The sequence below is a fragment of the Manduca sexta genome, chromosome 28 (genome assembly GCF_014839805.1).
Source record: "Manduca sexta isolate Smith_Timp_Sample1 chromosome 28, JHU_Msex_v1.0, whole genome shotgun sequence".
NCBI classification, from domain to species: domain Eukaryota; kingdom Metazoa; phylum Arthropoda; class Insecta; order Lepidoptera; family Sphingidae; genus Manduca; species Manduca sexta.
The window spans coordinates 3,742,934-3,766,737 of NC_051142.1; the positions used below are offsets into that span (position 1 = coordinate 3,742,934).

At 34.1% G+C, this 23,804-nt stretch overlaps 2 protein-coding genes across 2 annotated transcripts; both read left to right on the forward strand.

Annotated features, from left to right (window-relative positions):
* Positions 1-1,386: 1,386 nt before the first annotated feature.
* LOC115450465 (multifunctional protein ADE2) lies at positions 1,387-7,280 on the forward strand. Its single transcript, XM_030178491.2, has 8 exons — positions 1,387-1,642; positions 2,730-2,933; positions 4,888-5,145; positions 5,278-5,403; positions 5,673-5,758; positions 6,023-6,191; positions 6,629-6,846; positions 6,957-7,280. The coding sequence occupies exons 1-8, from the start codon at positions 1,624-1,626 to the stop codon at positions 7,152-7,154; spliced, it is 1,278 nt and encodes a 425-aa protein (XP_030034351.2). The 5' UTR covers positions 1,387-1,623; the 3' UTR covers positions 7,155-7,280.
* Positions 7,281-8,275: 995 nt separating this feature from the next.
* LOC119190946 (uridine-cytidine kinase-like) lies at positions 8,276-20,463 on the forward strand. The gene is made up of 6 exons (XM_037444497.1): positions 8,276-8,482; positions 10,578-10,837; positions 14,074-14,216; positions 14,965-15,062; positions 15,319-15,367; positions 16,264-20,463. Exons 1-6 carry the CDS (start codon positions 8,294-8,296, stop codon positions 16,419-16,421), a joined length of 897 nt encoding a protein of 298 aa, XP_037300394.1. The 5' UTR covers positions 8,276-8,293; the 3' UTR covers positions 16,422-20,463.
* The last annotated feature ends 3,341 nt before the right edge of the window (positions 20,464-23,804 follow it).

A 23,804-nucleotide genomic window follows, 5' to 3' on the forward strand; every position in this document is an offset into this window, starting at 1 on the left:
GTTGTCGTTCAACTTATATCTTTTAGTTGTGCTACATATTACTGTACGTACGGATGTATTTTATTCTGTTTTTAATTGTGAAGACGATTTCGAATGATTTTAGACACGATTTTAACTTTAGTGAAAACTTTTTTTTTTATTAGCATTTTGACTTTTAAAAGACTTTTAAAAGTCAAAATGCTAATAAAAAACTTACTCACGACAACTTCAACACAATATTATCAGCTATTCTTACAATAAGAGAGGTTAGAAATAATAATAATAATAGCAGGCAGATGTTCTTTTGTTCCCTAATGGTCCCTTGGGTATTTGGGTATTAATGAAAGTACAAAAAAGTATTATGAACCTTATAAACACACGTTCTGATGACGTTGCAATGGACATTGCTTAACATTGAATTTCTTAACATTTTCGCTTATAACTTTTTTATTTATAGTTCTACGACAAAAGTTACTAGACCAAAGTTGTAGAGAATTTAATTTGCAACAAAAATGTTTGTACATTTTTTTTGTCAGATAAATAGTTTAAAAGATACATCGTAAAAACCATTTCAACCCCTATTTTCAAGATGGCGGCCGTGGGACAAGGGTGGCGACCCCACAAACTTGGTTTTAGCTTTAGACTGACCCCCCCTACACTTCAAAAAAATAAAATTGCGTCCTCTAAAAAACGCAACCCCAAATGTAACTTTTCAATGGAGTATACGCTTCTTATATAATGCTCCAGAAAGAAATAAATCTTTCTAAAATCAAACCTAAATACCTAACAAAACGATTCTTTTCTTTTTAATTAACTTTAAAAAAAAGGAAGAGGTTATCAATTCGACATGTTCATTTTTCTTTTTGAATAAAATTTAAATGTTTGTTACCTCAGAACTCGGTAATTTATGGACCGATTTGGAAAATTGTTTTTTTATACAAAAGAATATACCTCCAAGTTGGTCCCCATAGATTATGTTAAAAACACCGTTTCTCCTTTTCTGGAGTAGACAGAGGCGTAACATTTCAGCGCGATAGTTGTACTGCGCGCGAACACGTAATAGTTATGTTTTTGCGTTGAGTTTCGGTTTACTCTACTTCTTACATAAATATATAACATCACACTTTTTCCAGTCTCAAGCCTGGCAACGTTTGATGAGTTTATTAGTATTGTTAGATCTCTACTGTTAAACAAAGCCTCCGGAGAAGAAATATAATGTCCAGGTAAAAATAGAGTGTATTGAACTCCCAAATTTGTGCCGCGCCGCGCTGGTCCCTTTGGACCGAGTAATAAAACTATAGGTCCGGTCCGTGCATTGATATTATTACTAAACAATAAACCGGTTCGTGTCGATGGAGTTTCAAGATTCTCTAAAGTGCATTTAATCTGTTTTCAACACGGAACGACATTAATTCTAAAGATATGGTCGAGTTCCAAAAGCAATGCGTGATATATGCGGAAAGTGTCTGGTATGCGTTTAATAAATCTTACAATGTGTGGACAGCCTTAAACGGAGTTTATCAGCTAAAATATAAGTTGACAGAGCTCCGCCACAGTACGCCACAGAGTTGTTCGCCGATGAGCATGTGAAGTTATTGTATTTTACAAGCATTTTAACGAAACCACGTGTATTTGTTTACAAGTATGTCTGCTCCGAAAGAAGGTAACTATTTTGCATAAATATTTACTTACATTTTTAATTAATGCTAAGTTAAGTTTGCGGTTAGTTAAATAATGAAGTTCTAACGGAAGGTTTTTTAAATCATCACCTTTTTGTTGGTATCAATTTTCGGACACTCGCTTGTAACCTTGCTTTTGTGACCTTGGTTTTTATATACCTAACTTATTTAGTATACTCCTTTAAACGCTGTAAAATTAATAAAAATATTACTATTAATAAGCTGCACGTTGAACAATTTTATTCGATGTGGCCCTCGCTCTTTTGCTTTTGCTAATGGAACGAATATAAGTAGACAGATAATTATTTTTACTTACCCTCTTTATAAAACGATAAAAAGAATTTAATTCTCGCGTTCTTTGTCGTTTGAAATTCTCTTGCATACAATCTAAAAAAACATAATAAAATAATCATAAACTAATATGAATTATTACCAGGAAGGAGTATTGCCTATCCATATAGGATACAGGTGTCATGCGCGCACAGTATCTACGCAGCGCTCGAAACATTACTTCGTAATTCGCAAACGCAATGCACGACACTTTTCGCATTTGAATATAATACGTGACACTAACATTAGGGTTGTAAGATTTTCTTTTAAAATTCTACTCTATGAGTATAATTTTTGATACTGATAATATTATTTAAACCGTCGTAAGTATTATAGACACTAACTCTAATTTATTTAACATTTTTCGTAGTCTTACCCTCTCAGGAATCGTCGATGGTCGAATATCTTCTTCCATGAGCAATACAATTCTCTTGTTGAAGACACATTAGCGCGTTGAACATATTACGTATTTTCGTATATACTAATTAAATCTAATGAATCACTTGACTACGACAGCTATACGCGCAGAATATTATTTTTTTATTCACACACTTGTAATGTAACTATGCGAATAGTAGTATTGATGCGTTTCGTTGTAATTCGTACCGAGGTATTTACTTATATTACTTGTTTATATATTTCCAATCTTAAAAATCTAAAAAATACTTACGAAAAACATCTGTATAGCTTCAATCTACGCGTATCTCATTTTATAGGTGATTAACAATTATCTTATAACAGTTGCAGGTTACAAGCTTGGTAAGCTCATCATCGAAGGCAAGACGAAGCAAGTTTTCGACTTGCCAGATGTGCCCAACCAATGCATGCTCATCAACAAAGATAGGATCACGGCTGGAGATGGAGTTAAAGCACATGACATGGAGGGAAAAGCCGCCATCTCTAACCAGACCAACGCTAAAGTCTTCAATATCTTAAACAGTGCTGGTAAATATATGAACGAGTTTATTTTGCATATAGCAGATCTCTCGACGGCTACCTAGTTATCACCGCGATAACTATTTCTTGCGCCAAACAGCAGCGTACATGCATAATAATGGTCAATAGGGTCAAAAAATTGCCCCACACAATTGTTAAATTGAAGTTTCTTAAGTTGAAAGAAAAACAGGAAAAGTATGACTTCATTTAATTTAAAACCTTTTAAAGTATACTATTTACCTTACTATTGTAGTTACGAGCCTTGGTTTATGAACGGCATTGTCAGATAAATCATAAGATACAAACAGTAGGATATTGTATTATTTATTCATCCCAATGCCATCTAATCTAATCGTTTAAATCCCTGCGACACACAGTATACGTCGCTTATGATCTCTGACACTTATTCGTCCAATTTATTGATTGACGACATAAGATTGCGCAATTTTAAGAGCATGTGATTTATATTTATTTAATTGAGATAAATTGGATTAAATATAAATCTACATTGCTTTATTGACTTATAATCAAGGCAAATATTAGACTTCAAGATTTTTTTATGCGTGCACAGTAAAATGACCTCACTGCACTTGATGGTAAGTGGAGTGGAGTCCAATAGAATGTCAACTGATGAGAGATGATTATCCCTCAGCAATTTATGCCGCAGTATTGAAACGGTGGTCGTTATCTCTGCGGATATAAAATATATCCTACCTCCATACAATAAATCTCTACTTTAAAATTTTCCTTGGAGACTGTTATAATAATGATCTAATAAAAAAATGTTATATTAATAATAATCTTATCTTTAGCTTTTTGATGGTCAAAACAAAGTATCGGTATTTCATAACACCCGTTGCATATTACCAAGCATTTCTGACGTTAATTATTTTCACATGGTGGGCCCCGTTTACAGCTTATTTAACTTTTTGTAAAATTTCTTGCTTGTCCAGAGATATCTGGTTGTTTTCTTGATCCCGTCCTGACCTCCGCGTAACAAGACAAACAGATAATACCCATTATGAAATATCACATGTTTGTAATGTCATATTATTTGTGTTAGGTATATATTAAGAATAATCGATACGTTATTTATAAATGATAATAACTATTTTTCTACATATGACACGCCAATGACCTCAATGTTTTCTTAAACAAAAGTGGAATCTGAATGCTTTTACGTTTTATTATTATTTAGCTACGAAAAATATCATAATTTTGTTTTTCACTCAGAAGTTATTAGTTACTGATTTTTTATGTCAAGTTTATTTTTTTATTTATGCATAATCAAATACAAAAAGCATTTATAATGCAACTAAAATATAATATCCTTATCAAACAGTTTAAACTTAGTTTCCTAACTGGCACGGGTGATAAGATTTTATAGTTACACCCGATTAGCAAATAATATGTAAGTAGAATGCAAGAAAAGCCTTGTAGATGTGGAGTTACTATAGAGGTTAGCAGGTTTATGCGATGACGAGTTATTATTGTGCACTAAGTACTCTGTGTACTTACTGTCAACTACATTGAATTATAAAGACTATTTTATGTTGTCATTCTACTTTAGGATATCTTGCATAATTAGAAAGAGTTTAATAATAAAACACACATGCATTTACTAGAAGCGAATCTTTACGAAATAGCTTTTTCAATTCCAGAGTATGAATGTTTCCTTCAATTTACCTGTAACGAAACTTTTGTACCAAATATTACGCGTTCAATGGAAATTTACAACCAGCCAATGTTGACTTAGGTCAACTGACTGCTGAATTAAGTCAGATCATTCATTAGTCCGATATTATTTTACCTTTCTTTATTGATATTGACTGCTCAGTCTTATTTATTTACGACTTTGATTTTTTCAAAACATCGATTCACGTTTGTGTTTTGTCGCCATAACAAAGAATAGGGCTGGTGTCAACACATCAGTTATTGTAAAATATTATTCGTTCTTTTATAGGTATCAAAACGGCTTTCGTGAAAATGGTTTCTCCAACTGCTTTCATATCCAAGAAATGCGAGATGGTCCCAATTGAGTGGGTAACAAGGCGTCTGGCAACTGGTTCATTCCTGAAACGCAACCCTGGTGTTCCCGAAGGATTCCGGTTCACACCCCCAAAACAGGAGACATTCTTCAAAGACGATGCAAACCATGATCCTCAATGGTCGGAGGAACAAATCGTATCGGCCAAGTTTAAGTTTAACGGACTTGTTATTGGTAAGTTTATCTCCTGTTGACTGTCAGACTGGCACATAATCAGCCCATATTAATAGTCGATGTATAGTAACTAATATTGCACACTTTGTACTCGTGTACAACCTATCTTGAAATATTAAATTCGTCAAACAGGTCAAGATGAAGTGGATTACATGAGAAAGGTCACCATTCTCGTATTCGAAGTGTTGGAGAAGGCATGGGCTCTTCGCGACTGCGCCCTTATCGACATGAAGATTGAATTCGGTGTTGACCAAGAAGGTATGAACTACGTAATTACATTATTTTACTTTGGCGGATGCCTATAAAGCACGATTATCCAAATCTTTATTTAAAATATAAAACATGGTCCAATTTATGTTCATCAGAGGTGAGCACTCACCAGTTGTGTACTTTCAACTTTACCAACTTTTCGCTAATAAAAAATATTGCATCATCTCTTAAAATACAACTCAGGTTTTGGTAAAAATTGATTTTTATATCTTCTTACCAGTTTACCTATACCTTAAAAAATTGTATAAACATTACAGGAAACATCTTGCTGGCTGATGTTATCGACTCTGATTCATGGAGACTGTGGCCTTCTGGCGACAAACGGCTAATGGTCGATAAACAGGTAATTAGTAGGTATAGTTATCTATTTACTAAACACCTGCGCACGAGCTATTGCTAAGCACAAACTTTCTCATATATAGCGCGTATAAATGATTAGTTGGCTGTCTGTAATGTTATAAACGATTGATTTAACTGATAGAATTGTGTGATTTTCCCGGCGTGTTTCTTTACTCTTATGGGGTCTTAATCTTAAAAAATGTGTACCTAATTCCTAATAGAAATTAAGAAATTAGTATACTAACTTATCGTGCCGACATCTTGATAGGTGTACAGAAATCTAACGACTGTGACTGCAGCTGACCTTGACACAGTCAAGCGTAACTTTGCATGGGTGAAGGACCAGCTTGATCACCTGCTCCCCACAGTACATCACAAGGTCGTCGTCTTCATGGGCTCACCGGCCGATACTGAGCACTGTCAGAAAATCGCAAAAGGTAATAAAAAGCTTTTGAATTACCACTTATTTAAAAAGACTACTTTACATGTATCTTTATACTACTGGATGTCTGTACTAAATGTCGTCAGGTAACAAATCTAAACTGCAATACCTGTGAAAACTACTATATTTGCAATGCTGAAATATTTGTTTTGGGTTTGAGACAGATGCAGGTTTTCGTTACAATAATTGATAATTTCAGCGTGTTATCTAGTCTCTAGAAATATTTGCATAAACTCAATTAAATAAAATGGCATCAAAATCATTCCCTTCATTTAGGACCTACAATGCCACAGACAGATATACTGATATACAGACACACAAATACATAGATACAAACCATAAAGTTATAACAAACATTTTTTTCTATCGGAGTATAAAAATAAACAAATGGTATGTTTTTACCTTTTTTAATCTTAATTTACCTTTCCGCAGCTGCACGTGAACTTGGTTTAGACGTAGACCTGCGAATCACGTCAGCGCATAAGGCGACAGAGGAGACATTACGCATTATGAAGCAGTACGAAGACACAAACAATGCGCTGGTATTTATCGCTGTGGCCGGAAGATCTAATGGACTCGGTCCCGTGCTCTCCGGAAACACTTCGTATCCGGTTATTAACTGCCCTCCGCCATCTGACAAACTAGTACAGGTATAGTACCAGTACCAATTGGTGCGATTTTACTACTACTATGTAGTCATAAAATCATAATAATTGAGTTATATTATGTTGTTAGTAATTTCAGTATTTTATTCTTTCAGGATATTTGGTCGTCACTTTCCGTTCCATCTGGTTTGGGTTGCGCGACCGTGATCTATCCAGACAGCGCAGCGCTTATGGCAGCTCAGATTATCGGCTTAAAAGACTACATCATATGGGCACGCATCAGGTCCAAGCAGCTTGAGATGGCCGCTGCGCTCCGAAAGGCAGACAACAAATTGCAAAACTTAACTGTTTAAACTTGTATACGGATATATACTTTTATGGCATTTATTTTATTGTCTTTATGCGTTATACCTATTCGTAAGAATAAAAAAGGGGATGTGAATAGGCGTTTAATAAAACTTATATTATTTTAAACAATCTGTTGTGTTTCATTGGCACCTAATATCTTAAAGACGCGTTACAACAATTTTGTCCACATAAAGTATCAGGCGATAATTGAGACTTGTGTCGTGATATATATCGCGTGGCACAGAGGCTCATATGTGTAGCCTCTGTGCCACGCGAATGAGTTAGAAATATTTGTTTATGTTTCCTACGTTTTTATACAATAAATGCATACGACCAAATTGTAAACGTCGAATTACCTATTGCTCTGAAGATTAAACTCGCTGAGCCTGAATCCTTATTTAATACTGTCAGATGTTGTGCAATCACTATATAATAATATTAAGTTTGTGGCTATATATTTTACTTTCAGATAATTATTGGTAACTACTGTCCCATCTTATCTATGATTCTGTTCAATAGTTATTTATCATCATTTGACTTTATAATATGAATTATATTAAACCGATACACATAAAATGATGTGATTATAATTCGTAACAACGAAAAGAAGAGACATCGCCATTAATTTTTCACCATGATCTTGTAACGAAGACACTAGAATAGCACAGTTGACTAAAAAGTAATATGATCGAAATCATAAAAAAAACATATAGCGACATGGTACATTATTTATGCAAGACTGCTTAGATCATTTGATTTGTTCTTGCAGATATTCACCTGACCAGCAAATCGCGCTGTTCAGCGAGGCACGCTATATGCGGGGAGGCGCATCATTGGGCATCATATCTGATAAACAAAGGGAAACTTGTGTACTAGTGAATATATTTTTTAACACTTTTAGAGTCGTAATATTGCAAGGAAATGTGTTGTAACTTACTTCAGCATCAATAAGATTCACGTGAATCCTATTTTTATTATTTATTAAGGGTAGGATTATCTAGGCTCACCAATGTAGGTGAGCCTAGATAATTCTACCCTTAATAATTCATGTCTATTACTCGTATCATTACTGTATTTAATTTGATCTCTGTTTTAAAAGCTACCAAATATCTTAAAATATTTTTACATGTAACATTAATACTAAATGTCAATGTCAGCTGTCTTGCGGGGTCGTGGTTCTGTGCGCAGCGGTTTGTTATTTGTGAAAAAATCGTACAGATTAATTTATACACAAAAAATGGCAGAGAAATCTGCTGAATATACGTCCACCAATGGCTTCGAGAGTAAAACACCGTTTTTGATTGGCGTAGCTGGCGGCACTGCTAGTGGAAAGGTGAGTGATGAGCCTCGTGCTTGCATTATCGATTTTTATGTTTCAGATCAGAATTACATAACAAAAATGCGGGAAAATGGACTATCGGCGTACTCTTAGGTCTCGGAATATCTTTAAAACTTTTTGCAGCATATAATCATTGTATTTTATGATGAAATAGGTTAGAAATATGTCATGATTGTTTTTAAAGTAAATTGCTGACGACAACAGCAATTAGCGTAATTGAAAGTAATTGCTTGCTTTAGTTAATGAGTAATAAATTTTACACGAATTTACTGGATATAACAGTACGTGAAATTGTTCCATTTCTATTAATAAAATGCATATGCATACCTATCTATGTAAGTCCACTTTATCTTTATACTTCTTTCAGTAAATATAGTGTGTTATGACATTGCAAATGACATTGAATGTTACTTTTCCCATTAGTAATGCATATAATCTACAACGTTTTAATAATTTTATGTTTATTGTAGTAGAGACTTTGTAAATAATGCTGCCTCGTGGCTAAGTGAGTAACACCCAGATACAAAACAATTAGAGTTGAATGTCAGCCTTCATATAATGGAATTGTCATTAGGATTAGACAGGAGGGTGTGTAGACTTTTTATAATCATGCACCATATGAAACACAACCATAATCTATTAAGATAAATAAGTTTTCAAAATGGCTCTACTATTTTTGAAGGGCAATAAATTAATCTTTATTCAATTGATTACAAAATGAGTTTGGATTTTTCAGATAAAAATGTGTCTTATAATGTTTACATTTAGTTTTGGGCAATATGTATGCTATTATATAAAGCTGAAGAGTTTCTTGGTTTGACTGAACAATCTCGGGAACTACTGGTTCAAATCGAAATATTCTTTAAGTGTTTGATAGCCCATTTATCAAGGAAGGCTATAGGGCATATATCATCACGTAATGACCAAATAGCAGCAGATCATCAATGAAAAATATTGCAAAAAAATATTTTTGTTTCCTTTTGAGCGCTTCTGTTGCGTATGCTAAGTAAACAATTAAGAATACGTAATGAACATGTATGATAAAATGATTCCTCTAAAAATGTTTTAAAAAATCTATATTAAAAAATCTATAATAATATCATAAAGAGGAAAAATTTTTCCTTGCTCTGTTTGGTTTACAATTATGAAAATTATTTCACTAATAGTAAGATAAATTACTTGTGAGAGCTAATTTTATTCCCAGAAAATATAAAGTGAGATTTTTATCCCCGGAAAAACTAATCATGCAGGCAGAGCCGTTGGCAAAACTAGTATATTATAAAACAAAGTCCCCCTACCACAAGCATAAACTACCCAACAGATTTCAATAAAATTGTTATGGAGATAGTTTGAGACCCTGGGAAGGACAAAGGCTCTATCCCGGGAATATATACAGTAGGATTTTTATCCTGAAAAACCCCTTCTATGCGGGCAGAGCCTCAAGTAAAAGCTGGTGTAATAAGATTTGTGATATATATACAATGAAATTATTACATTGTATTTCTTTGACGGTTTCATAACAGTTACTACACTACATGTCCTGATAAATGTAATGTAATTAATTAATTGGTTCTCTCAACATCTGCTACAACTTCTTCTGTCTGAGTTATTTCAGCTGAAGTACCGAAATGTGTATCTGTATATGACTAGATAATATTACAATAATTCATAATTAACTATAATATTGAATATAATATATTGTAAGTCTTGATGTCTAAAAAAACATAGAGCATGTTACAATATGGTAATGCCACTAATAAACCATAATACAAAGAATATAATTGGTTACATAATATGGGTAAAGGTACAAAGCAGTTGCACTTTGTTTGGTTATTAAAAGTATTTTTAACTTTTTTTTTTTAATTGCTGACTGGTAAATGTTTACAAAGTTCGCTAGCTTATATCATGTATGCTTATAATTTAATATTATGTTTTTTTTTGTATTGCTATTCTAACTTATAGATATAGCTAGATAGACATTGCAACATAATTTTCCATCTCCTCTTTTGAAAATAAATCACAAATCATCATATCACTATTTTGAGTTAGCAGTGATACTATTTCTCTTCAACACCCTTTATTCTCATAGTCAACAGTATGCCAACGCATAGTGGAGAAGCTCGGCCAGCAGCACAAAGAACAAACCGAGCGTCGCGTGGTTTGCATTAGTCAGGACTCGTTTTACCGCACACTCTCGCCTTCGGAGCGCATGCGCGCCGAGCGTGGACAGTTCAACTTCGACCATCCTGATGCGTTCGACGACAAGAAACTCTTGGCAGTGCTGAAGGACATATTGGCTGGCAAGAAAGTCGAGGTTCCTGAATATGACTACATCACAAACTCTATCAGGTATGTCTTCGTCAATTATACAGGGTCATTTTGTAACCCTAGACTTAAATTTAACTGCGAGAAAGTCATCTTGAAAGAAGTAGTTTACTATAAGTTACTCTAACCTAAGGTCAAAAACAAAAAAGTAAAATTTTCAAACAAAATAAATATTCAAATAGTCATTTTATTTTTACACACCCTTTTGCCACTACTACTATACTAGAATTCGTCGGAGCGGCAACATCGCACACAGTCATTGATAATATTATGGTCACGCACACGAACAAGTGATGCACACTCGGAGCGCAAGGGTAGTTCGTCGCACCGCGCGCGCCGCGCCGCAACCGAACAGCTGATGTCGCCGCTTTAACTACCTAGGGTTTTGTGTCGTGCCACATCACTCAATCAACAATTAGACCAGCAGCGACGACGCTACGCCGACGTTACAAAAAGACACATACCTAAACATCATTATCATCATCAGCCACATAAAGTCCACTGTTGAACATAGGCCTCCCCTAAAGATTTCCAGACGGACCTGTCGAAAGCTGCCTGCATCCAATGTGTTCTTACGACGTTTACCAAGTCGTCTGTCCACCTTGCAGGTGGACATCCAACGCCAACATAAACATCACGCACTAATCATCACATTTCATTAGAACAATATTTTCTATGCTCAAACTATCATCATAAGCAAACGACACTGATCAAACAACCACAACTGCATAAGTTAGGTACACATAACACATGATTTCTGTAATTTTAAAGTGGTTTCATTCTTTTAAATCAAAACACACACATTCTAATGTCGGTAGTTCATCCATTTTAGTAGATAAGTAGGTATAATAAATACGTTTAACGTTCAGATTTATAACACTCAACAATAAAATATCATTCTGCAAGTCTGGCAATTCACACGAACAATTAATAACGAAGTTACAATCTTGATAATAATTAGGTAATGTGATAGTTTGAGGTAAAAATGTCGAGCGACGGGATGCGTCACGGCGCGGCGCGGCGTCCCAATGGGTATCTTAACATGTTTTCAAAATAGTAAATGCGTTTACCAATACCTAATGATGATTTGTAGATTGCTTGTGCCTTTAAAAGTTGTTTCATAGTTCAAAGTATTTTTAATACAGTTAATTTGTGACTACCTCGGTGCCGCAGTTGTATTATAGTACGGATGCTTTGCTAAGGTCACGGGATCGAATCCCGGGTCGGACAAAATGATATTGGATTTTTCCATTCAGTACCTATCGCAAATGCATAAATCCACATTAAAATCGCAATGACAGCCTCCGATAGAAACATAATCAATAGATTGTGATTAGTTCAGTTTCGCGTACGCGTCAACGATGCAACTTCGCGATCGTAAAATATTCAAAATGACAAAAAATATTTCTAAAAATAGACTCTATTTTATACGTGTTAAGGTCGCATTTAGGGGACCACTTTAAATTTCTTTATTCCTGACCGACCAACACGCGACACACGAGTTTAGCGAATTCCACAAAGTAGCGGCAAGGGTCTGGAGTGGTGTTGCCTGATGTCCCGATTTGCGCGGGACGTCCCGATTTTCAGAGTTCTGGGGACGTGACCCGTTTTGCACAAATAAAATTATTAAAACCATTAAGTATTATGAAAAAATAAACTACGCATTCATCACTGTGTTGAGTGCGACAATGCAATCAAAATAGCACGTATCATCTCACTAGCGCTGAAGGTACAGTTTTGTTTTATTCTCTTGCTTAGAGATGCGACTACCCGGTGATCTATGCTTTGATGTTAAAACAGACATCCAAATTAAAACGCAACTTTAGCATGACTTGCAGTGATATTTCTTGTAAAACGCAATACATAAAACTTAAATTTTAAAAAAATACTTGCTTTTTTATGTCCCGATCTACAACACTAAATCTCGATTTGTTTTACCTTCTTGATTTTAAACAAATTGACCCTGGCAACACTAGTCTGGAGGTACACGATATTTGACGAGCCAGAGTTTTACAACTAACACGTGCTCTCGCAGTGTTACCAAACTTTTTTATTATTACCTTATTGTGCAATATCTTGTTTATTTTATACCCTGTATGCCTATTGAAAATGAATGACTGAATCCAAAATCTCTATTATACTTTATTACTTAAAATAATGTTTCAAAAATACTAAAATATTGCTGTGTATTATTTTAATTAGGTAGACTTTTCATTAATCATTTCATCATAAATCATTACTTATTTTATTTTGTAATACAATTGTGTGTTAAATCTGTTAGAACATCATGTAATAAAAAAATCTAATATCAGAATTTTTGAAATGCTGTGTCGTTTTAGCAAGCTTTTGGTAAAAAGTTTATACTGACAACACTGCGAGTTTAGGGGAGAAAGAGTACGACTATTGTATTGAATAATCGCGCGCTCTTCGGACTCGGTCAAAGACTCGGACGCGTTGCCATAGTGTACCTATCTAGCAAAGAAATGGTACAGAAAGCATAATATGACGTTCGGTAATGTCTTCTTTTAGATATTATGACAAACCGAAATATTAATGTTGGAATTAAAATAAATGTCGGAATATCATGTAGAATCTAAAAAAAAATACGATACCAATAGATTTAAATCTTGTAACTTTAGTAATTATGTAGGTAACTTTTTTGGTAAGAAATCTATTTTATTAACGAAAATAACGTTTATAATTGACGAAATATTTTTGTAGTAATTAATTATTGACTCAATGAACTGCTGCAACCAAGTCAGTGTACGTATTGGGAGTTCATTTGTGAGCTGACCTTCTGAACCCTATAGGTTCGGTAATAATATCATCAGCTGTGACGTAGTTCATTCACTTTAGTTAAGCGCGCCAAGAGACAGCGTGATCAAAAACCATAAATCTAAAATCGGGATTATTGACGTAAATATTGGTTATTTATGAATATTTTTTTGCACGGTGCTAGCAGAGGTCACCACGAACCTGTGGTTTCATTTAGTAACGCAATGTCGAAATGACCCTGTATATTATCCAGTATTATAGGCCAGTGAATAAAGTATATTATGCAGCAACTTTAGATGAACTATCTCCATAATAATCGAGCAAATTCTGAAAATATTTTACTAATAGTTTTCGTGGCAATATACAAGCAAAAATTTGCTGTTACAGGTCACTATATTTTATTCTGGAAATATACAACATACAACCTGCAATCTATTACAATGCCATAATTTTGTTAATGTTAATTAAGTATAACTCCTTGACAGCCCACACCGCTCGCACACAATCTACCCTGCAGACGTGGTGCTCATAGAAGGCATCCTGGTGTTTTACTTCCCTGAGGTCCGTGAGTTATTCCACATGAAGCTGTTTGTGGACACTGACTCCGATACCAGGCTCGCCAGGCGCGGTAAGTGTTTTTTTTTACTGGACGTTATAAGACTAATGAGTGCCTCGGTCGCGTTGTATAACGGTAGGACTACAGTGCTGAAGTCTCGGGTTGGATCCCTGGGTCGGGCTAAGTGATATTTGTTTTTTTTACTTAGTAACAGACCGGAGTCTGGAATTACCCGATGTTACGATAAGCTCGCCCTCTATCATATCATGAGATAGAATACACACGGTGAGAAGTGGTTGCACCTCTGCCTACCCTTTCGGGGATAGAAGGCTTGAATGTAATAAAATAAAACTATTTTGGGGATTTTATCGCGGTTTTTATATTTTAATTATCTCCCGACGTTTCGAAGACTTTACAGCCTTCATTATTCAGGAGGGGGGAGGAGGGGTCACTAAGAAAATTAAAATATAAAAACCGCGATATAATCCAAAAATTTGTTTAATTTTAATATCTAACATTCGCGTGAGTTTATGTTATAAGACCTAATGTCGTAGGGAGACGAGTACAGTGCTTTGTTATTGACAGTAGGGATGGTGTTGTTCCCATTAATTGGTAATCGTATTACGTGGCACTAGACGAGCCACTTATTCGTCTCGTCATTAATAGAATAAAACAAAAAAATACGGTATATTTTGTAGTTTCTACTCTAGAAGAATCAATAGTTAACCAAACAGGCCCAGAGATTCTATATTGTAGAGTCACGAACCCTTTTTAATCCTCCTCCAAATTCGAGCAATAACATGTGATTCCATCATTCCAGTGCCTCGTGACATAATGGAGCGCGGCAGAGATCTGGAACAGGTGCTCAACCAGTACATGAACTTTGTCAAGCCGGCATTTGAAGAGTTCTGTCTGCCCGTAAGTAATGTTATACATTGCCAAATAAATGTAAAAATAATTGCAAATTATACAAAAAATGCCTAAAATTGTTTCATTCAATTGTAATTTGATAAAAATCATTATGCAATCATAAATAAATTAATTATAAAAATTATGTAGAAACCTTTTAACTATATAAAAAATATTTAAAAACAATACTATAATTGACGCAACAAAATTTTAATTAAACTATATTGATTTTGTGAAATAATAAATGTTATATTTTTTTTTACAGACCAAGAAATTTGCTGACGTCATCATACCTCGAGGAGCAGACAATTTGGGTAAGTGCAATAAACTTTACACCACAGTTATAACTCTTGGTGGCCACGACGACACAAAAATCATGTTTCAAATTGCCCTCATGATCTCTGATTTGGAACCCTGAAGTATTTTAGATTTTTTTTATAAAAATCTTTATTATTTGAATATTTGGTTTGATTCTCACGTCGCATTATAATTTGCACGCCCTTTCGCCTCGAATAGCGCCTGTAGTGCAGTATTTTATGCTCGGCAAGGTAGTTCATTCCTTAGAAACGATAGGTTAAAACCAAACAAATATTGTAATAATAATTATTAATAAACTTGCACCAAATCCTATTTTGAAATACATGGCGGTGCGATCATTATACTGGAATTAATGCAGTTTTTGACACCCCTAGTATATAATTATTATTTCTACATTGTCTCTGACATTGGAAATATATCTGTTTCTATTGAACATTTTCCTGTTCGTTCTTGAGGTTTTGGCTCACAGCTATCATGGCCATACACTAAGCCGTAACCTATTACGGAGAGGTTTTACCACATCTAACGACTTAAGTCTTTCAAAGATACTACAAGGCTAATAAACGGAAATACACCAATAAAGTGTTATTGAAAATACATTCGTATAGATATTTTAATGACGTATTTTGTTTGTATTCTATACGATTATGTATCGCGTGATATAAAAAAATATCGGCCAATGCCTTATTATAAAGGTAGTTGTCCGCTCGCTATCCGAGTGATACCGAATGTCCGCGCGTCGAAGGTAAGTGTAAGGTCATAGCCACTGCAACGGGTCACGAAAACAATGCAACCATCGGACAGTTTCCCTTTTGCAGCGGCTATGCTCTTACGTAGCTGCTAAACTGAACTTTATGTGACACGTACGAAGATCCGTTTTCCGTTGTTGCAGTGGCTATTGACCTTATCGTGCATCACATATGGGATATATTGTACAAGAAACGTTCACCGGTAAAGTCGGTAAACGGCACGTGCAACGGGCACCACGACGTGGACGAGGGCAGCGGTCGCAGGATGTCCGGCAGTTCCGAAGACACGCTCAGTCGATAGTCGCGGCGATGCGCCGGATACTGTTGTGATCGAGACCGGCTCGCCGAGCCGCCGACGAACGCTTCGATGTTACTTTGTAGGGTAAGATGTGCATTTGTTTCGTTTTTAAGTTTGACCCTTGTAATGTTATTTTGCTTTTACTATGCGTACCAGTGGCGATGGGTGGAATTTTCTGAAAGCGAACCCGATACAATATAGGTACAAATATGTAGAGATGCGGTCTGCAAATTGTTCTAATAAAATACGAAAGGGGAGCCGGCGAGTCGGGTTATATGGACCTCTCGCCACTGATGTGTACTCAGTTTAATGTATACCTTATATCGATATCATTAAAGAAGTATTTTACAAAATCTCATTATGGTATGAAACTGAGTGCAGTGTAATAATAGTACGGCAACAATATCGTCAATAAATAGTTACTGACCTTATAAATAATATTACGTATATTGTTTTGATACAGTATATACTTTGTTCTCAAACGGCCGGTCTCAATAACTTACTAAATATAACTGGAGTTTGCTATCTCATTCGACAGTAAAAGTTACGGTAACTGTTACTGCTGTTTCAATATCGCGTAACTAGTGCACCGGTCGAAGTGTTTTATTTTTGCAATGAGTACTAGTAACAGTATGTTTTAATTTCTTTTTATTGAATTTGTACTTTTGAGTTTACAACTATAATTCTTTACAATATTATTACATTCGATTTAACGTAAAACAATTTAAATAACTTACTGCATAGATTATTATAACAATGACTAATAACTCTATGTTGATCTTTGGCAACAAAATGCATCAATGACAGTAATTATATTCGGACCTCCGATAGATAGCTAAACTTCACGGATAAGGTATTCCTATATTAGTTTATAGAAACGCAGATAATAATAATAGCATTTCAACTGTTTATGTCAGTAAGATATTGAGACCGGCTGATAGTACGTCAGGTCTCGATCACAAAAGTAACAGAGTCGAACTCTGGCAACTGTTGGGTACAATATGTATCCATACCTGTAGTTTATTTTATGTTGTGGCCTCATATTTACCCAGTGTAAGCGATGGGCACCCCAGACGTTATATAGTTTTTCTTTTAATTAAAAAAATGTTAATTGCGCCTGAAATATTCTGCTTTTAATGTGACTTATATCCGAAAAAAAGAGGATGATATATATTTCAATAATAGTGCTAGTTTATACAGAACTAGTTTATTTCGAATTGGCATAAAATATGTAAAAAAAAGGTATTTTTTCTAATATGATCTTGAGTGCCCTCGCCATGTCTCCAATATATTCAAATATTTCCTATTTAGTTAAGTTCCAATACTTATTGTAATAAGGCTGACGCTTTAAAAAGCATGTAGTTTAAGTAAGAATCCATAGAACAGTGTTCCATTTCAAAGCGAAGGAATAAAAATACATGATGGTATATTCTCATGCTAAAATAAATATAATTAGAAACAAAATGAATTTCCTAATCGTTCAATATCTAATAACCATTTGAGTAATTGCTATTTTGTATGATTATGTCCTATGCTTAAATAATGAATTTTAAAGATCCTGATAACTGATACATTTATTTTGCACTAATATACTTATAATAGTTTAATTAATATAGCTGGCCAGCAGTTTGATGAATCATAAAAATACTTTCCATACCTACTGAATTTTTATGACTTACGCTCGTTATTTTCTAATTTGTAAATAATTCACCGAATTACAATCCCATAATATAGTGTCTTCAGTATTCTTTATGGCATATTTTAAATCGTCAAATATTTTGTATACTTGGTTTCGTAACACAAAATATAAATGTTATACTATTTTCACTTATTTGTTGTAATACTGACATTTTATTCAACTGTAGTTCAAGTTCAAGTGGTGGATTTGGAATATAAAAGGGGTCCCATGACCCCCAATGACGGGAATCGTAAAATGTTTTATGTTTCGAAATTGACTTACAGTTGCATTTTATTTATTAACTAGACTGGATGAATATTGTTCTTCCCATTTTCATGTTGTGTTAAAAAAAATTGTTACCAAGCATTTATTCGGTGCTTTTCAATTGTTCAGTACGAAGATTGTACGTGCAATGTTTTAATTACGCTCCGTTTATTATTTAAAATTAACTTGGATATTATTCGAGTAATAGGATTGGTCCCAACTTCTATATCAGAAGTGAAATTATGCAATTAGATAAAATTACTATTATGAGAAACGATATAGTATTTGTATTAATTGCATTCTCTTGTTAATGGAAATATTTGCATTTTTCTAGTGTTTCCTAGATTGATCATCATGTCTAGACGAATACACTAGGTTCTATACTAAACAAGTGGTTTTGAAGACTGGGGAAGCCTATCATTACTCATTTGATATTTAATCAAACATATAGTAACAAATAAGCGGATGTAACCTATGTTCTACATTGTTATTGACATATAGATGAATTAGTTGGTGTAAAATTATTTTTTTTGCAACGCACAAATACACTTTATCAGTGGTTCTCGAAGTTGAAAACTTTGAACATCTCGGCATAATTTAAAAAGAGATTATTTAAAACTAATTCCCGCAATAACAAGCTAGTTTCAAAACACAGTAAGGTAAAATATTTGACCGAAGGATGTCTGGTAAATATTATTGCAAAGGTCCGTTAAACATTTGGAAACCATTGAACTTTGTCAATTTGCTACTGCCTCAGTATTTTCCATTATAAAAGTAGACACTGAATGTACTATAAGAATAACTGATAACAACAGGCGCGGATCTAGGGGAATATTACAGGGGCGTGACCCGATAGTTAACTATTGGGTTTTTATTTTTTCTCACTGCATCCATAATTATGACAGGATTAAGAATTCCATGAGTATACATATACATTGCATAATGTCTTCCGCAATATGATTTAGAAGTTAAACGATCGAAGTGATTTTTTTACCCCCAAGTTTCAACCCTGAATTCGCGCCTGTCCCACAGACTGATACAACACGAAGAAGACTAAAAGTAATTGTTTCTTTTCGAATAACAGTGATACTGATTGTTTAAATTAGTCAAGTTACCAAATTGTGTAAAAACGTGTTCTGTTTCTTTGGATTTAATTCTTCCTTTAACATTATCGTGTTTAGATCTACGTTAGATGTCATAAATTAGTTTAAGTTTACTAGTAGCTAAGTATAATGAATTTACAAAAAAATATCCCAGTGGTTAAGGTATTAACATGTTGCCCCAATTTTTCGTCGTATTAGTCATTAATTTGAGGAGGTATATGTAAACATTGTAAACAAACTTAATCCAGCCCTGTGATGGTTATAGTTGAAACAGGTTACGTGATAAATTCCATTGATTGTGTGATAAAATTGATTAAGGAAATTGTTGAAAAATGTAAAAAAATATATAGATTTAATAATATCGCTTTTATTGTAATTGGTAAAATGTATAGGCGTTGCTTTGTCTAATATATTAATGCATTTTTTTCACTTCCCAAAACCTGTAGTTTTAGGCCATTTACGCTATAGTAATTTTAAATCTGTTCAGTTATTGCACACCATGTATAAAATTATTTTATTCGAATTTCGAATTGCACAACTGTCTTTCAGCTTTCGCATTTCTCAAAGCATTTATGTTAATCGAAAAATATAAAAAACGAATTTATTATTATCGATATAAGTTTATAATCTATGTCCGGCACAAACTTGGTAAACATCAGTGATGTATTTAAAAGTATAGATTCGCCATTAACACGCGCAATCTCAACATCAGAAATTGTTCTAATTGGGACGGTTTCATACTCCACTTACAGATAGCTGTCTTTTTTGTTTGTACTGGTTCAATGACGTCATCTGTCACATGACACGTCAGAATCTGCATGTGTGCGTACGGAACACTCGTTTGATTTGTAGGGTATGGCGTATTTATACCTTTGAATAATCATTGGTTTACATTAATTAAATGTATTATTCGTTGTGGGACTTTTTCACTTGTAATAAGGAAGCAATTCCTTAACGTAGTTATATTGTAAAGTAATAAAGTGTTTGCAAAGTGTTTTTATTGTTTGTTTTATTATTTTATTTATTTTTGGTAAAGAGTACCTACTGTTTATTTTGGCCTCCGATTTTGAGTCACATATTTAACTAATTATATAGAAAGTAATTGAAATAATAAGAAGTGAAAGTCTAACTTAGCTAAATAAACAGATATAATATCTATCTTCTAAAATTCAGTAATATACGACTTTTTTGTAAGAATAATATAAGGCGTGGCTTGGGAAAACAGCACTCGTATATAAATATCACAGATTTTTCTCTAACCACCGACGTCACGTATTCTTAATTCTACTGGTATACAACTAAAAAATCTATTACTTAATTTATTAAAAGCATTATTCACTGTATACCCGTTTTTATTTGTAGCAATATGCTATTTTCTTCTCTTTTTACATGGCTTTATTACAGGTTTTAATGGGTTGGATTCGAACCAAATACCTTTTATATCTGAAACCATGAGTTTAACATATCAGCTGTAGCTGCTCCAGGCTAACCAAATTGAGTATCCTTTAATATGGCAAGAAATTATTTTGAAAATAGATAAATGCGAAAGATATAATATAACCTATCGTCCAGACATGTTCAAATTTTATATTTATTCGTGTCGATATGGGAATCGAACCAGCAACCCCTTCAATGTCAAGAATTTGTCGATGACCCGTCCACTTGTTGACTATGTGTTTCGACAAATTAGATGAAGAGGTTCAAGGACTTAAAGAATATCAAGATGATTAAATGTGACTTAAAATGTGTCTTCCGCTTATAGCCGAAGTTCGCTTACAGATCAAGTCGGTCATCAGATAATGGTCGCCTCGTATGAATATCGTTATTTAAAAAAATATTCTCCAAACTAGCTCCTTCACCGAGAAGCGGTACGGTTAATGCTTCAGGCTACAGTGCCTTGAATCCTTTTAATTTCAACGCTCGAAACTAAAATCGGAATGTCATCATTTTTCAAGTGTAAACTTCGAAATGTATGGACACATTTTAAAGAGGTTTTTAAAGCTAATAATTATAAGCTAAATTATTTGAACATCAATTTTGTGAATTAAATAAAAAAAATTACTAAAAATGTAGTAAGAATTACTAAAATGCTTTTTCTGTTCCAGTGGCTATCGATCTAATCGTGCAGCACATCTCTGATTACCTGAAGAGAAGTCCGAGCGAAAGCCGGAGTTCGCAAGTGTGCCCTCAGTGTCGGACAGCCCGCACAGGAGCGGCAAGAGCGGCCGGCCACATTAGACAATTTAGGTAGCAACTTTTAATTTTTATTCTACAGTCGTTTACCCAAATAAAATTTCACGTTTATAGTTCAGTTAGAATCGTTATTCCACAATTTCTGCAGGCTAGCTTTTGCGTTGACTGCGACGATAATCAATGTATAAAAATTACTGTGAGTCAGTAAGTTGTAAATATTTCAAAAAGATTATAACAAGTTGGTAATTGTTAGTTGAAAAAGTTTTTTTAATCTAATTTGAAGCTGGTGCTTGACTTGCTGTAGTCAGTAAGTCACTTTTAGTATTACTTTTTTGGTTTCCTTAATTGTAATAATTTATTAAGTAGTGCTTTCTTGTTATAGGTAATATAACCAAATGAGGGAGAGAAGACAGCAATAACAAGAAGGAATTAGGAAAGAATTAGGGAGTATTCAAAAGCCGAGGAAGATGCTACAATTTTATTATCATAGCGGACACTGTAGTCGACGCGGCGGGGCGTGGCTTTAACTCACTGTAGGTTAAGTGTTACCACACACAGCCAATTTCTTCATAAACAATAAAAGCCGTACAACCCGTAAGCCGGCTTGAAACAGGCCAGCATAATTGTGCCGACTGGCGATGGGTAATCATTTCTCATCAGTCGATACTCTATCTCCGGTTACAGTAGTGCATTGGGGACACTGCCCTGTCTTTAACAAAAGGCATACCCGTATAGTAGATAAGACGATAATTGCCATTGAAGAAATTGGCTGTAGATATTTTTCGTCTTACAATATCTGCGTAGTATAACATAGACAATATATTCCTGTGGTTTTAAATAGCTTTTAAGGTAAGTCTGGGCCGCCTAAACTATGGCACAAATTGCGTTTTAGTATCACCACGTTTCCGTCACCCATCACGGCGCATGCAATATTGAACCTTTGTCTATAGAGTATAGAGGTGTCCGTCGGTAAGTACTGAACGGATTTTAACGCGTTTCTGCGCTTTCAGACTTTTAGACAAAATATCATAGGGCTGAGATTTATCAAATAAATTTCAATTTAACTTATTTATATTTCGAAAACCATTTTATTTTTTTTATTTAATAATGATCTATCTAAGGATTGATTTGAAAAAAGAACTGCGTGAAACAAATTGTACTTTACTTTTTATTAGTTGAACTTCGATGCTGTTGATTTTGTAAACTTTAGCCTAGGAAGCGGACAGAAGCTAGTGAAGAGTTTTATTCTCAAACTTTTTCGCATATCTAATAATGTACCTAATTCTACTGAAATTTTTAAACAAATTCAACTAGTCATTCAATTTATGGATTGTATATAGCGTGCTCAAAGGCATACGTACTTATATCGATGTAAGTAGATAAAATGATTTCACGTTGATGATCTATTTTATAAAATTTATTTTTAAATGAATATTTTCAAACTGACGTGCACTAGTCAGATTTATATTGGATTGTTAAGATAAAATTAGAGGCTGTTTTTTCAATTATCGTATTTAATACGACATATTTTTTGTATTGTTAGAAAATGTAAGGCTTGTGCTGCACGTTTCGCGTGACGGTATTTTTGTTTTTTATTTTGATGTGACTTTGCCATTGGCATTACATATTGATAATTGAATTTTGTAAATTACTAATCTGTTCATAATTGATCGCGTAAAAATACCAAGTGTAAGTACGGCTGGTCTGTTTGAATTAATTTCATGACGCTGCGGAATACGCACCGTTGTGAACAGAGAGACCACGGATTCTATCCTCAATAATGCAGATATTCGTGTGTTTTGCATATTTTCTACGATTTAGCTGCTGTCGAACAGAAAGTCTGTTTCTCTAATGGCAACATGATTCTTGGTTTAGATGTAAGAGCAGGATTAGCGTTTTATTTTTGTTTTATAATCAGAGAAAACTACCTTACTATGTGCGCTATTTGACCGAATTGACTTTATTTTTCAATGATTGACTTTTAATAATTTGGAAACTATATGCCGAGACTAATCAATAAAAAAATAATATTAACTATTTAGTGAAACAGTATAAAATGTTCGAAAATACGAATATTCCACGTATATCACATCAACCAAAATTCCATCGTTATACATGAATTACATTGATGTGTACTCAGCTAAAGTT